The 14,192-nt window shown below is 54.3% G+C and overlaps 2 protein-coding genes across 3 annotated transcripts in view; one reads left to right on the plus strand and one right to left on the minus strand.

The window, feature by feature from the left end:
* Positions 1-14,192, plus strand: part of ADORA2B (adenosine A2b receptor) — a 17,372-nt gene continuing 3,180 nt past the window's right edge. The window contains exon 1 of the mRNA XM_075032821.1: positions 1-971. Coding sequence (XP_074888922.1) covers positions 202-971 — 770 coding nt within the window. The 5' untranslated portion in view covers positions 1-201. The remainder of the gene's footprint in view (positions 972-14,192) is intronic.
* ZSWIM7 (zinc finger SWIM-type containing 7) overlaps positions 7,096-14,192 on the minus strand; it is a 27,824-nt gene continuing 20,727 nt past the window's right edge. For both annotated transcript variants that reach the window (XR_012651086.1, XM_075032824.1), the window contains one exon: positions 7,096-14,159. The gene's annotated coding sequence lies outside the window, so the exon portion shown is untranslated. The remainder of the gene's footprint in view (positions 14,160-14,192) is intronic.

A 14,192-nucleotide genomic window follows, 5' to 3' on the forward strand; every position in this document is an offset into this window, starting at 1 on the left:
ACCCCCCCTTGCAAAAAACCGCCGGTGGCCTTTAACCGTGCCCGGGGCGGAGCGGGGGGGGACGGACACCGGGACCGGGACCGGGCAGCGGCGGCCGGGGGGGTCCCGGGACCGGTCGCGGGGGTTGCGGGGGGGTCCCGGGGCCCGGCCGTTTGTGGGCCAATCGGCTCGTCTCGGCGCACTCCCCGCCCCGTTCTCCCCATGTGCAGAAATAGCCCCGCCGCCACCGGCAGCCGCTTTCCGCGGGGCGGGCGGGCGGCGGAGCATCCCCGGGGCGGAGCGGGGCCGGTCCCGGTCCCGGTGCCGGTGCCGGTCCGGTCCGATCCCGTCCCGGATGGCCCCGAAGCGGACGGAACAGCAGCCGGTGCCGGCGGTTTCGGGTGCTGGGTGGATTCGGTGACCGGCGGCAGAGCGGCCGCGGATGTCCCCCCGCCGGCCGCCACCCGGGGCTCGCCGCTCCCCTCCGGTCCCCCCCCAACCGGCTCCGGTGAGCGGGCGGGAGGCGGCGGTGAGCCCGGCCATGGGTGTTTCTGTCCGGGAAACGCCGCTGCCCCGTGGCCCGTTGGTACCTGCGGCCGGTGGGCCGGTGGAAAGTCGCTTTTTCTCGTGAACGGTTCTAGCTCCTCGCCCTGGGCTCTCGCCATGGACACGATGAAAACCACCTATATCGTGCTGGAACTGATCATCGCCGTGCTGTCCATCGCCGGCAACGTGCTGGTCTGCTGGGCCGTGGCCATCAACAGTACCTTGAAGAACGCGACCAACTATTTCCTGGTGTCCCTGGCGGTGGCCGACATCGCCGTGGGGTTGCTAGCCATCCCTTTCGCCATCACCATCAGCATCGGCTTCCAGGTGGATTTTCACAGCTGCCTCTTCTTCGCCTGCTTCGTGCTGGTGCTCACCCAAAGCTCCATCTTCAGCTTGCTGGCGGTGGCCATCGACAGGTACCTGGCTATTAAGATCCCACTGAGGTAAGAGACCGGAGCGGACGCAGGTAGCCGCCACCTTCCTTGACAGCCCAGACCGTGACCTCCCTGGCCTTAGCGTGCAGGAACTTCTCTGGTCCCTCGTGCTGCCGTAAGAAGTTTGCTGCTCACAGGCGGCGATGAAAATTAACGGAGGTTTTGCGCTCGCTGGCTGCGGGACTGGCATCAGGCTTTCGGCATCCTGCCTCTTACTTCAAAATATCCTGGGAGCTCGGTTTCTTGAGGATGTTTGTCTTGGGAGGGTCAGCGGTTTCTTGGGAGGGCTATGCAGTGATGTAGGAGCGTGCTTGGGGTAGTTGTAGCTAATCTATGTAGGTATTTATACAGCCCCCGTTATTGTGGGGTCTGAGCATCTCCCAGGTAACTAAATATAGGAGCAACCACTCTTTCTCCTACTTCCCAGCCTATTCGAGAAGTAGTTTTGCAGGCTGTTCTGTAAGAGCTCTTGCCTCGTCCTGAGCTCAGGTCACAATACTTTCAGAAAGGCTGAAAGTCATCTTAAATAGACCTTAACGTGACTTGGTACGTACTTCATGTTTACAGCCAGCGCTAGAGTCTAACTAACTAGGCTGTCTTCAAGTTTTTAGAGGGCTACAATGAATGGACCAAAAGCGCAATTTGTTACAGCTACAAACGCTGAAACCGTATTTCAGTGCTTGCGTACATACGCTTTCCTTCTGAGTGCCCACCATGGGAGAGTGTATAGCTCCGTAAATGTCAGAGGGTGACAGCTCAGTGCATACACTGTGAAAGGAGAAAGGATTCATACGTCAGGTTTCAGAATTTTACAGTTTAGACTTTCATCCAAGTGCAGTATCAAAGACATAAATTGTTTTCCTTCTAATTCATGGGACGTTGCAATACCGTGGGGAAAACTGTACTGAACATAATTTACAGGCTCCAGTGAGCTGGTGCAGCAGCTGCCTTAGGCTTCAGTGCACCAAACCCCTGGCTTTGCATTACAAATGACCCGAGTCCCTCAGTCTCGGTCTCCTTCGTGTCTCGGTCATCCCTCCCCAGGAAGAAGACGTCGCCGGAGCCCCGCTGGGGAGTCCAGGACCCCTCAGGGGACTGGTGGGAAGTGGAGGCTGCGGGGAAGCGGGGCAGATTTGACACAGGGACCTCAGCTGAACTGTGTAACCTGCAGCTTTCCGAGGTTCTGCTCGCCTCTGGTATCTCCCTTGCAGGAGCCATGAGTTCACCCTAAAATGACTTAAAAACCCCCCTTCAGCCTGTTCTGGCACCTTGCGTCGGAGAACTTCCATATGTTAGGCAAATATCAATTAGTCATCAGGCAGATGATAAAAACTGGTAGTGGAAATGCATGTACGCTGAGTGGCCGCATGTGTCATCGGAGCACGACGCGTGGAAATTCCACGGATGTAGAGTAAGCGAGAACCAAGCTGCAGCTCCCGTCTGCCCAGGAGGGAGCGGGGACAGAGCAGTTCAGATCTCTGGCACTGGCTGCTTACCTTCCCAGCCACCCGCCTGGATTCAGGGATGCACGTTGGCTCCGGGTAACGCCTTGGTGCCGCTTCCACTCGTTCATTCGGGGCTTGCTCGGGATGGGGGCTAGCGGCACAGAGGCAGCTATGGAAGCGGGTCGGATTTTTTTAAGTTTCAATTTAATCGCAGCCCCCCCGCCACAAGCGAGCTATTCAAGCATGGTTCTGACTCCCTTTGTACCCCGAGTGCTTTTTGCAGCGCTTGGCAGAGGAAGTTGAACCTTGTGAGATCGGTTTCTTTCTACTCCGCTGGAATCCGAGGTGAGAGCAGCAGATCAGAAATGCTCTGAGGGGATCATTTACATGCTTGCAGAAGGGAAGTGGTTTTGCCAACTGACAAAATAGCAAGTATTTCCTCCACCCTCTTTTTTTTTTTTTTTTTTTTCTTTCACAATCCTGGTCTCTAGCAGGTTTGCTCGACTCTCCATGAGGTCAGTTCATACACCGGTGTGGGGTGAAATCCCAGGACAGTTTTGCCTTGCTTTGGGATCCTTTCCCAACGTTGCTTTTTCACCCCATCTTAGGCCAAATCTTTTATTCCTTTTGCATAAACATCTTTATTCCTGTGAGCGCTTTCTAGCTGGATGCATACAGCCCCTTCAGCTGTAAACGGAGATCAAGGAGTCCCATCCCAGGCTGGTCTGAAGTGTGATGTTTGGATTAAACTTGGTCTTGGCATTGAGGCCCATTTCCTTGCTCTCAGAGATGACCAGTAAGTAAAACTCCTTTAAAAGGACAGGGCAATGGACAGGTCATTGCTTCGGCAACAGGAGGTTTAGAGACTGGTACTGAAAGGCTGTTTTTATTTGCACAGCCAAGATCAAAAGAGGATAGAGGAGGTTATAAAACTATGCTGGCAAAACACTTCTCTACTGCACTAGGGTTTTCCAACCAAGGCTTGCTTAGAGCTGTCTCGTCAGCATCGTTATTCCTGAGATGTTCCACGGGGCTGCTGGCAGCGAGGGGGAAGGAACTTGTCCAGCCACCCGCTCTAGGTAGGTGCACGGGCCGTTTCTGGAAGGAGGGTTGCGCCGCAGAAAGGGAAAGCTGGTCATCAATTTGTAGGAATGGCGAGCTTAGGAAAAGTTTCTTTCTCACTAAAACACTCATTCTGGAGACCAATGCAGAGGCTGATAACAGGCCGTGAAGTTGTAAACGTTTAAGCAAATGATTTGTACCCAGCCCTGTCTAGCAATTACAATAAATAATGCAGTTGTTGCAGAGCAGACAAGTGTTCCTGTTGCATCCACCAGCTCCCTGTGGAAACCTCTGTAGGGACATTGAGAACTGAGTGTGCCATATTATTTAATACTATTTCAGGGCTATTTAAGCACACTGAGGGGCTGGGCAGGCCTGCAGGCTGCGGGTGCGCAGAAGTTTGCATTACAGCCAGGCTAATAATGGATTTTTCAGTTCTGTGGTTGAACCAAAAAAAATCCCATGGGGAAGAGGAAAATTGTTTCAGTCAAACTGAAACAGCAATGTTTGGAGGTTTCAGTGAAACAAAGTGATCCTGACCAACCTGGCAGATTTTTATTTGAGTTGCTTAACCCTTCTGATGTTGCTGTGCTGCTTTTTGAAATGGAGGCATCCTCGCTGGAAAGGAACTAACAAATTCTCATCTAGACAATTGCAGAACAAAAATCTCATTTAAAAATGGTGGTTTAGAACCCTCCCTCTTCTGGCTAAAAATATTTGCTGAATTTGACCTGAAGCCATGAATTCCTTCTGTCCCTTGAAACTCTTATTTTGTTTGTTTTTGACAAATTGACTGTTTGTGGAGAAGCCCCCACCCGTGCTGCCCACTTTGTGCAGCTGCAGCTCTGAGCCCTGCCTGCGTGTGCCACCCCAGGCATGTGGCACCATCCCTGCTCTCCTCTGCCAACGACACCCCCCCCCCCCAAATCTCGCTCCCCCACAACGCTTCCTCCCAGCAGAATATCAAAGCCAGGCCATGGAGCATCTTTCAGCAGCAGCAAATCCATCCTGTGGAGTGTCTGGCACAGGAGCGGTGCTAGGCTTTCGCTCTCTGGCTTTCTCCAGGGCTGGATTTCACCCCACAGTCCCATAGCTGTGAGCCAAAGAAGATTTGTAGGTGGAATAAAATCTTTCCCTTTTATTTGCATTAACCAAAACCCTTTGGCGTGGCTAATAATTGTAGGTATGGATAGATGCCTGGAACAAATGTGTCAGGAATTAGGGAGGGAGAAGAGAATCTCTATTTAGAGAGCAAAAGGAGAATGAAACACCCTGTGCAACATTACACTATGTGTCCCCTTGTCCGGCAGGACAGTGAATGCTGTACTGCTGCTGCCTGCCTGGCAAACACCCCAGCTGAGACCTGCACAAAGAAACTTAGCCCCAAACTCCCTGTGATTTGAGCTAATCTGGTGCTTGCTCTTCCTCCCTGGATTTAGTTCTCTCCCGTCTTCAATTTTATCCCTGGCAGAAGCGCAAGACTGACGTTCTGGGGCAGCTTTGCCATGAACTAGAACAGGGTACCTCTGACCATGCCCTCTCCCCTTCTGCACCCTGCTGAGCCCGTGCTGCCGCCCCGCAGCCGGAGCATCCACGCTCGGATCGTGACCATGATGGTGTTGCACTGCTCTGCTTCTGGTGCTGCCAGTCTCCCACGTGAGCCGCTGCCCCTCTTTTCTTTGATGTGATGAAGGCAATGGTCCGGCTCGCGTCTGCTCGCCTCGTGGGGCCAAATCCCATTTGGATTGTCTTTGCTGTTATCTGACCCCTTGAGCTGTGCAGTGTCCTCTCTAGAGGTGGCTTGGGTGATGCTTTACGGCTGCCTGCCCTGCTGCTGCAGAAGAGGGGGTTCCCTCTGTCTTCTCCAGCAAAAGAATCGTTCCTGGGTTCCTTTCAACTCCCAGCTTGTTCTGGTGGGTATTTATGGCAGGCGGGAGGGCTGGAACCACTGGGGAGGAGAAAAAAAAATCCTCTTCAGAGCCTTGGTCTTCACCTGCCATTTTCTGTGTGCCATCAACGGCACGCAGAATTGCAGCTACTCTTCCTTCTGCCCTTGCTTCATTTCCTTTCTGAAGGGACATCCTTGCCTTGCCCTTCGTCTGAACTCCCCGGCGTGTTCTGCTGGTCGTGCGCAGCTCACACGCGTGGGGCCCGATCCCGAGAGCCGGCAATTATTCCAGGGCGGTGGATGCTCTGCCTCCCCTCTCCGTCAGACGGCTGCGCCTGGCCAAGGTCATCATCGATTAATAAACTTGATGTGCAACAAGCCTGGCAAACGTGCCGAGTGCTGCGGGCAGGAGGGCTGGCATGTTCGCTTGAGCAATGGAGCTGTCACGTCTTTAAGGAAGTTTGTGTCAGTTGAGCTCGATTCAAGCAGAATGTGGGGGGTTTGTGCTGCAGCCGGGGGCCGGCAGCGCCCGCTCGCCCGGCCGTGGGTCTCGCAAGGGCTGCTGCTTGCTCTGGGCTTCGGATGCAGTCAACTCTGGACACAGAAGCACAATAAAAAAAAAATCAGAAATAATCACATGTGCCCTCATGGCCAGAAACTGGAGGGTGGAAAATCACAACTATTTTTAGTTGTAAGCAGCCTGGTTGCCTAAAAATGCTTGTCCCAAATTTTTATATTTTTTTTCCCCCACCTTGGGCATCACTTCCCTCCCCAAAAGCAAAAATCCTGACAGGAAGGGAATTAATTGTCTTTGAGACCTCTGTCCTGACGCAGCTCCCGCAGAGCCTGGGGGGTAAGCAGGGATGTCAGGGAGCAGCGGCTGGAGCGGCTGAGGGCACCGATTTCTGGGCTAGCCAAAACCCAGAGCTTTGGGTTTAGGAGTTTTTTTCAGTTTTGGCCAGCTCAATCTATAAAAAATACAGGTTAATTTTTAGATGAAAAAAGCAGCTTTTGAAATCTGGTCGAATTTTGCTCGGGGAGACCTGTCGGCCTCTCTGCAAAAAAATATATTAAACCAAAATGTTTTGACAGCAAACTGTTTTATTTTGCAGTTAAAAGTTTTTGCTTTGTTAATTAACAGGCTTTTTCTTGGGCTTTTTTATGAATTTGCTGCTTGTCATAGCAATGAGCACAGACTGCAAAACTGAGTCTTTTAGGAGCGTTCTGCTCTGGCCCTTGGCTACACCGGGCGGTCACTATGCGGGAGGTGTTGGGGCTCCTATTACTGTATTTAATCCGCAAGATGCCAGGAATCGGCGACGCCAGCTGTGCCTACAGATGTGTCAGTCCTCTCCCCTCCCCATGGGCTCTCGTGGCTTTGCGAAGCCCGACGACACGAGAGGCTCAGGGAATTTGTACGTGCCACCGAGCGGATTATCTCCTAATCCTACGGGTGACATCAGGCCTGGGCATGAGCCACAAATAACCTGCGAGTGTGTCTGTGCCCTTACGCTCACCCTTTGGTGCCACGCGGGCACCGACCGGCGCGTCGCTGAGCACCGTGACCAGAGCTGCCCGACCCACTGGGGACAAGGGACAGAGCACGGTCCCTGCAGAAAAAGCTTTGCAGGCGGACCGGTGCCGCCGTGGCCGGGGCTCTGCCCGCACCCCTTTTCACAACGTGCTGTGCATCAGCACCCATCGCCCCGGACTTCCCACCCTCCCTCCCACCCAAATCCCAGTGCCAGGTTCCCGGGAGCACGGTGCTACAGGGGTGGCTGTTGGCCACGTCCTCCCCCTCTCCCGTCGGTCTTTTCCGCGAGATTTGCCCGTTGCGCCGCAACGGGGGAGCTGGTGTGCGGGGGGCTGCGTCGCCAACTGGTTTGGAACTGGCTGGATGTGGGCAGGGAGGTGAGGGCAGGGTGGGCTCCTCGAGCTGCCGGAGCGTACTGGGATGGGGCACGGGGAGCTGAGCGGTGCTGGGGGCGGTGCTGACCACGCGAGATCCGTTTGCCCTTGGGAAGAAGCCCAGGGCTCTGCAGGGAAGGCAGAGGAGTAGCAGCGTGATGGGGCTGGCGGATGGAGAGGCCAGTGGTTTGGGGTCTTTGGGAAGGGCTTTAGCACCCGTTTCATTACAGAAAGAGGGACCCAGCAGAGATCTGCCATCTCCCCGCCCTTATCCGTTCTCTGAGAGAGCAGGGCACTCACTGGGTGCCTGGGAGGGGTAGCGGTCACACCACTGCTCTAGATACAGGATCACACCCAAAAAAGCTCGCAGTGACTCTCTATACAGGATCACACCCAAAAAAGCTCGCAGTGAATCGTAGCTCCTGTCTCACCTCTACCAGCTGCTTTCAACTCAGCCACCCCGGTGCTGCACATCTGAGGTCTGACCACTCTGGGAGGTTTGGAATGACAAAAATTCTGAGCCCCAGGCATCCTCAGGCAGAATAACGTGGGGCTTCAGAGCCATGGAGGGAGAGTGGTGCCGAGGAAGAGCTCCGGAGGGCCGCAGGTTCCTCTCGGTCCTGCCATCCTGGGTGGGAAGAACCTGGCTTTTTTGCTCCGGGATTCAGAAACGCCCTATGGAGCGTGACGGGCTGGTATCGCACCCTCCTGCCTCTACACGGGCATCTTGAGGGAGCTGCTTCTGTTTTGATGTCACCGGTGGTTGGAGCGTGCGGCGCGCTGAGCTCATTTCCTTCCTGTGCCCCGGGGGCTCTGCGCACCCCTGGCAGTCCCCCAGCATCAGGCACGTTCACGGCAGCGTGGGGTTGCCTGGCGTGGGCAGGGAGCCCACAGCCTGCCCTGCGCCCCGCTCGTACCCCGTGTTTCTTTTAGTTCAGTTTTCAGTCACCTTTTCTCACCCTGTCAGGGGCGAGAGCTGGCTGGGGCCGGCTTCTGCAGATAGAAACCAGCGAATGCAAATTCCTGCCTGGCCGTGGGCTGCTGTGAATGCGTGCATGTGAGAAAAACATTCACACATCCACACCACAGGTGCTGTCGGTGTTCAACCGGTACGCAGCTCTGCGGCCCCCCCTCCCACCGCTCTCCACCTCGCAGCAGCCCGACCTGCAGTTTCCCTCCTTAATCCTCCGGATTAGCCAAACGTGCGCCGTTTGCGGGGTGCTGTGGGCCAAAACTGCGCTCTCCTGCACTTCTTCTTCCCATATTCCTGGTCCTGCAAACCCGATGCCCTTCAGCCGTTCCCCTGAGCCGGTGCTGGGCTGGCGGTGGCAGGGCTGAGGTACCAGTCTGCGTGGAGGGGTGAGCAGGGATAAACTGGGATGAAGTGGGAGCTGGGGAGGGCAGCTGTCACCCTCCCGGGGAAGAAGTTCACGGGAGGGATAAGTGCGTGGGTATGGATATCTTGCTGAGAGGGTTTTAAACCTGTAGGCACTCGATAGTCTTCACGGTTGAAGCCTGTATGGGGTGGGCTGGGGCATGCCGGCGCAAAGGGGTACCCGGGGTAGGGAACGCTCCCCTCCATATGCCTGGCTCATTCCAAGAGGCATCACTATGGCTGAGTGTGAAGCACGAGTGGGTTTTGTCCATTTTTGTCCTGGGAAAGGTCATTCGGAGCCTTTGTAACCGGGGAGCGGTTAACTTAGGGGCTGCAAATGGGTTTGCTTCTGACTGGCGGACTTCTCCCGTCCCCACCTTCCTCTGGGAGCAGCTGATGGTCAATGCCCACCCGAGGGCTCCTCTTCAGCCAGGACTGCTTCGTCCCGGTCTCCGTGCTGCTCTTTGTGCCTTTCTCTGTGACTCTGCTCCCAGTTAGAATTGCTTCCCGGCGAGCAAACCTGCGGTACGGCAGGGCTGCCCCAGCCTCTGCTCACCCACTGGGCTTGTCTTCTCTTACTAGTTCAAAATCATCCAGCTTTTATTTCAGACTAAGGCTGAAAATGTCGTATAACATAAACACAGCAAGCCCTGGAGAAAGTTAAAGCCTTCCAGCCTTTAAATGCTTTTTAGTGATCCTCCAAATCTAAAAACGAAGCATTGCAGCCTCTGACCTTGCTGGTTAGGTGCCTCGAGCGGGAATGGCAACCTAACAGCACCCGGAGGGGAGCAGGCGGTTGTTCCTCCTCCCCGTGAGGGATGGAGCCAAGGCAAGGCTGGGATCCCCGAGCATCCAGGCTCGGAGCAGCACCCACATGTGGGCCTCCCTTTTGAGGACAAGCCTTGAGCAACAGCCTGCAGCCGGGCTCTTGTGTTGCGAGGGCTGGGTGTTCTCATTTACATGTCATTACCCAGGGTTGCACAACGACGGGGCCGCTTGCCCGGCGTGGGGTGCTCCCTGGTGGGTGGGGATGCTGCCCGGTTGGGTGCGTGTTCTGGGTACCGGGAGCTGGGGAGGGCTGTCGCCCTGGGACCGCTCGCTTCTTCCCATTGAGCTTTTTCTGACGGGTGAAGGATGGCCGTGAGCCGGCACCTTATGGCCCCTTGTCTGTCTCCATCCCCCGGAGGGTGGGTGCTGTCTCCATCCCCCGGAGGGTGGGTGCTCTCTCCATCCCCCTGGAGGGTGGGTGCGCAGGGACCGAGCTGTTGCAGCCGCTCAGGTTTCCCGTGAAAGCACCAGAAATGGATGGCGTTGAGCGATGCCTCCTGCCCCTCCGAATAACCCCTGGGTGCTCACCTGAGCTGTGGGCGCTGGCGTGTTTGCAGGAACCCGTCCAGCGGAAGGCCAGGAGGGCGAGCGGGGGGGACGCTGCTGCTGTCCCCTGCACACAATGGGGACAGATGTGGGAGGAAGTGATTTGTCTACAACTGGACATGGACAGACGCAGATGTTCTGCTTCCTCGGCTGATACTGTAACCGCTAATCAGATTTCTCACTCTCACCGCCAACTCCTTCCTGGTTAAAAAGCACAGCTTTTTCTTTTTTTTCCTCCCCCCCCCGCCTCTCTAAGGTGCAATTTATGATTCATTTAAAATGTCCTGCCAGGATATTTCAGCTGGTATGTGATCTCCATTACGTGGCTGTGCATAGAGCAAACAGAACAGCAGCGATGGTGCTTATTTCATGCTGTTATAGCTCACCAAAAAAAAAAAAAAAAAAAAAAAAAAAGAGCAAGATGCAAAGTACAGCTGCAAGTAGATGACAAGGATACAATGCTTGGCAGCCAAATTGCTCTCTCCCCTTGTGAATGGAGGTGTCTGTGTATTTTCCTTCACACTTAAAATAGAAACATATAAATTATCACTGCTTGTTTGTATCAAAGCACCTGCGTAGTCTGAGTTCTAAAGCCTCCATCTGCTCACCTCCCTGCATCCGGCAGCCTGGGCACTGGGCAGAACGGGGAGGGAAGCAGGGAGAGCAGTGGGGACCACCAGCCCCCCAGAGCTCCCTCCAAAGCTCCGGGAGTGCAGAGGGGACACAAGCTGGCTGCAGCATCCCTTGCACAGCCATCGCGCCTGGATCTCCCCACCGGTCCCACCGACGGTGGCCTCGGCACAAGCTACCTGTGAGTTTGGAGTTTACGCACTGGAATTGCTCATCAAAGGCTGATCCTGCGCTGGGGCTTGGCGGTGGGAGAACTGGCACAAAGTCCTTGAGCAGAGCAGCGCAGCACCCTTCCAGCAGGCTGGGGCACAGGGACTCGGGTGCTGCTGCTGCAGCTCTGCTGACGGACACACGTCTGTCCGGCACTGCTCTGCCAGCACGGGGTTGGTATAGAGTGAGGCTGACAGGTTTAGAGCCTTGTCCGATTCCAAGCGCTCCCCTACGCCATCCCAGAGACTCTGAAGATGCCAGGACAAGGGTTGGGACCCTCCTGGCTCTTCCCAGTTAAGATTGCAGAGACATCCCTGGTCAAACGCTTAGACTAAGCAAGCCTGGGAGGCTGCATCATGAGAGAAAATTTTCCTGCTGGAAAAGTTAATGCTGCGACTTCAGCATTGTATTACATACACGAGAGAAGCATTTAAACACCCGGTGTCCGTGTGCAGCTTTTACAAGCACAGCCTGGCAGCCCTGCAGCCTTTGGAGGGCTGCTGGCGAGATGAAGCCTGACCAAGGCAGGGCGGATTTCTCCATCATCTTTTTGTTGCTAGAAGCTGCAGCTCAGCCAGCCTCGGGGATTTTACTCGGGCACCAGCAATAATGCCCAGGCAGGTGGACAACCTATTGCAGATGTCTGAAGAGCCGGGACCCACAGTGTATTTGCTGGCTACCAGCTGCAGGTCTTCAGCCCATGGTAGAGATGATGAAGCTCATTTTTGTCTCTCCAATAGCAAGGGGGTAGGGAAGGACTTTGGGAACAAGGGTGCCGTGGTGAACAAATGTAAAAGGGGGTTGTGCCACTCCGCAGGTGACAGTCAAAGGGGTCACTTTTGGGCAGGACAAGGGCTGCGTGGTCGAACGCTGCCTGGCGTGGCGGACCCTGCACCGCAGCACTGATGACAACATGGTGGCAAGTGCTGACGCAGTCTCTCAGCTTGCAGATCACCCTTTTTTTCGGCAACACATCTCGGGCGTTCAGCAAAACAAACCATTTGCTATCGGCTCTGCTCTTTGCTAACCTTGGGTTTATTTACTCAGTAATTAATCAGCCAGGGCCCAGGCCAGTGTCATAGGGCCACCATCAGACTCCACCAAGCACCAGGAGAGTGGGTGCGTGCCACCACGACGTTTTCGCCTGTTCATCCTTCTGGGCTGCTCGGGGATGGCAGGGGATTCGCTCCCATTCCTGTTCTCTGAGGATAAATAATGTGGGAATAACAGCCCCCTTCCAGACTCCAGGCTGTTGCTGCCTTCTGGCCCATGTCTTATCACCCCAAATGCTGAATTACGCCTCGGCTACTGCTGTACGCTCCTCGTTGGACGGGGACCAGTGCTCCTGCTTGGGTGATCTGCACGGGGTCACTGCCGGGGTGGGAGGGAGATGCCAGGTACGTGCAGGGCACGACTCCGTTCCTGCCAGTCGGGAGCCAAACTCCTGCATGGGAAAGGCTGGGCTGGCTGCAGGCTGGTAGCGAGTCCCGCTCTGCTCCAGCTGTACTTAGGCATGCCTGGGTGTCTTGGCTGGTATCCAGCGCTAGTAAATAGCATTAGAAATGCAATGAGACCTGTTGGAAAAAAAAAAACAACAAAAAACCCAAACCCTGACCATCCTACCAACCGGAGGCACGGTGCCTGGAGAACGCGGAGAGCCTTCCTGCAGCCTGCGCTAATGTACGGCTGTCGCTTTGGTGGTTGCCGTGATGCTTTTCCAGAAAAGCTGTGGACCTCGCTGAGCCATCACCGAAGTGGAGGGGCCGCAGGCGACAGCGAATGCTGCTGGATGGAGGTCACCCGCTGGCCTGTTTCGGTGACGGCACAGCCGGTACGGACCCAGCAGCCTGGCGCTTGTACACCGTAACACCGGCGGGTCAGAGCCATCTTGTAAAAGCAGCTGAACTTTCTTTCTTTAAAGTATTTGACCTACTGCAATCCGGGCTGTGTGACTGTGACACTGGTGGCAAACGTATAGATATCTGTGTCAGAAGAATTAGAAACCTGAATCGCTTTTGGTGGGGATGGCATCGGGGCTTCTGCAGCGTGTTCACTGCGGGGGCACTGGGTGGGAGCTGAGATAATTAGCTGCTTGATGATGATGATTATGCCAGTAAAGAGACTTTGCCTGGCGCTGTAAAAGGAACTAATGCATTGCCAGCTTATTTAATCTCAATAAATCATTTTAAAATATTCAGCTGTTATTTACATTAAAGCAACATTTGATGTCTGTGGGCAGAAACATAGAGGAGATTCAATATTCGTTATACATTAATTGAGCAGACTTAGGTGAGTAAATTTACTTTAATAGTTTTTTACCTAATAATATTAAGCCTAAAAGAGAATGAAGGAGGAGTTTGCTGGAGCATTCGGAGCTGTGAAAATCTGTTGGTTCCTCACTGTCTGATCATGTTTTATAGAGCTTAGGAAAAGAGTTGAGTCTCTGTTGTCTCACAGCCCATGCCTTCTTTGCTTGGTGGTGGTTTATGACGGCGGGTGCAGCTGTGTGCAGCGGCTCACTAATGAGACTCTTCATGCCTTGGTCTGCTAATAGGCATGCACTTTATTTTTAAGCACATGCTTAATTTCTGTTAACTTAAAGACGTGTCCCACCAAATAGGTGTATTAAGGCAATAACAAGGTAGTTAGTGAACAATTTTAGAGCAGCGAACTATCCCTAATTTCACGTTGGCCTCTTCTGGCTGGTAGCTCAGCAACCACTTGTGACCGTTCTCTGCAGTCACAGCAGCGACCACCGTCGTTACCTGGGACCAAGCCACCAAATGGAGAGACATTGGGAGGAATTTGCAACTCATCCCTGCAAAAATAAAGAACTAATCTAAGGAGTGTGGTGTTCACTGTGAATAACTATCTCCACTTTAATGAACACCATCTCTTCCCTGGGCCGACAGGCCTGGAGCCCCCTCCGTTGCTCAGCTCTGGCTCTTGCAGACCTGGAGCGCGGCACGTTTTTCTATCTCCTCCTCGCAGAAGGGGGCCCCGCTTAAATGTGATCCTGGCTGCAACTTTGCTATGTGCGCTGGGGAAGAGCAAGCAACACTGAAATAAACATCCCACCATCACAGCCACTGGAAAATTAAGTGACTTCTTAGCTGGTTTGTAAACCTTCCAGCTGAAGCTTACCTTTGCAGACGAGTTCAGGAGAAAAGCAGATAGAAGAAGCCTTATTTGGGGTCATGTATTTTCAGCAAGAGACAGCACTGAACGTCACCAGCATGGTGGACACCGGCCCCGGCACGGCACGCTGAGCTGCGGCGGCTTTTCCTTGTGTTCCTGTGCACCGCCTGATTCAGACACACAAAACTCTTGACCCTTCA

Source organism: Buteo buteo, chromosome 7 (genome assembly GCF_964188355.1).
Source record: "Buteo buteo chromosome 7, bButBut1.hap1.1, whole genome shotgun sequence".
Lineage (NCBI taxonomy): Eukaryota > Metazoa > Chordata > Aves > Accipitriformes > Accipitridae > Buteo > Buteo buteo.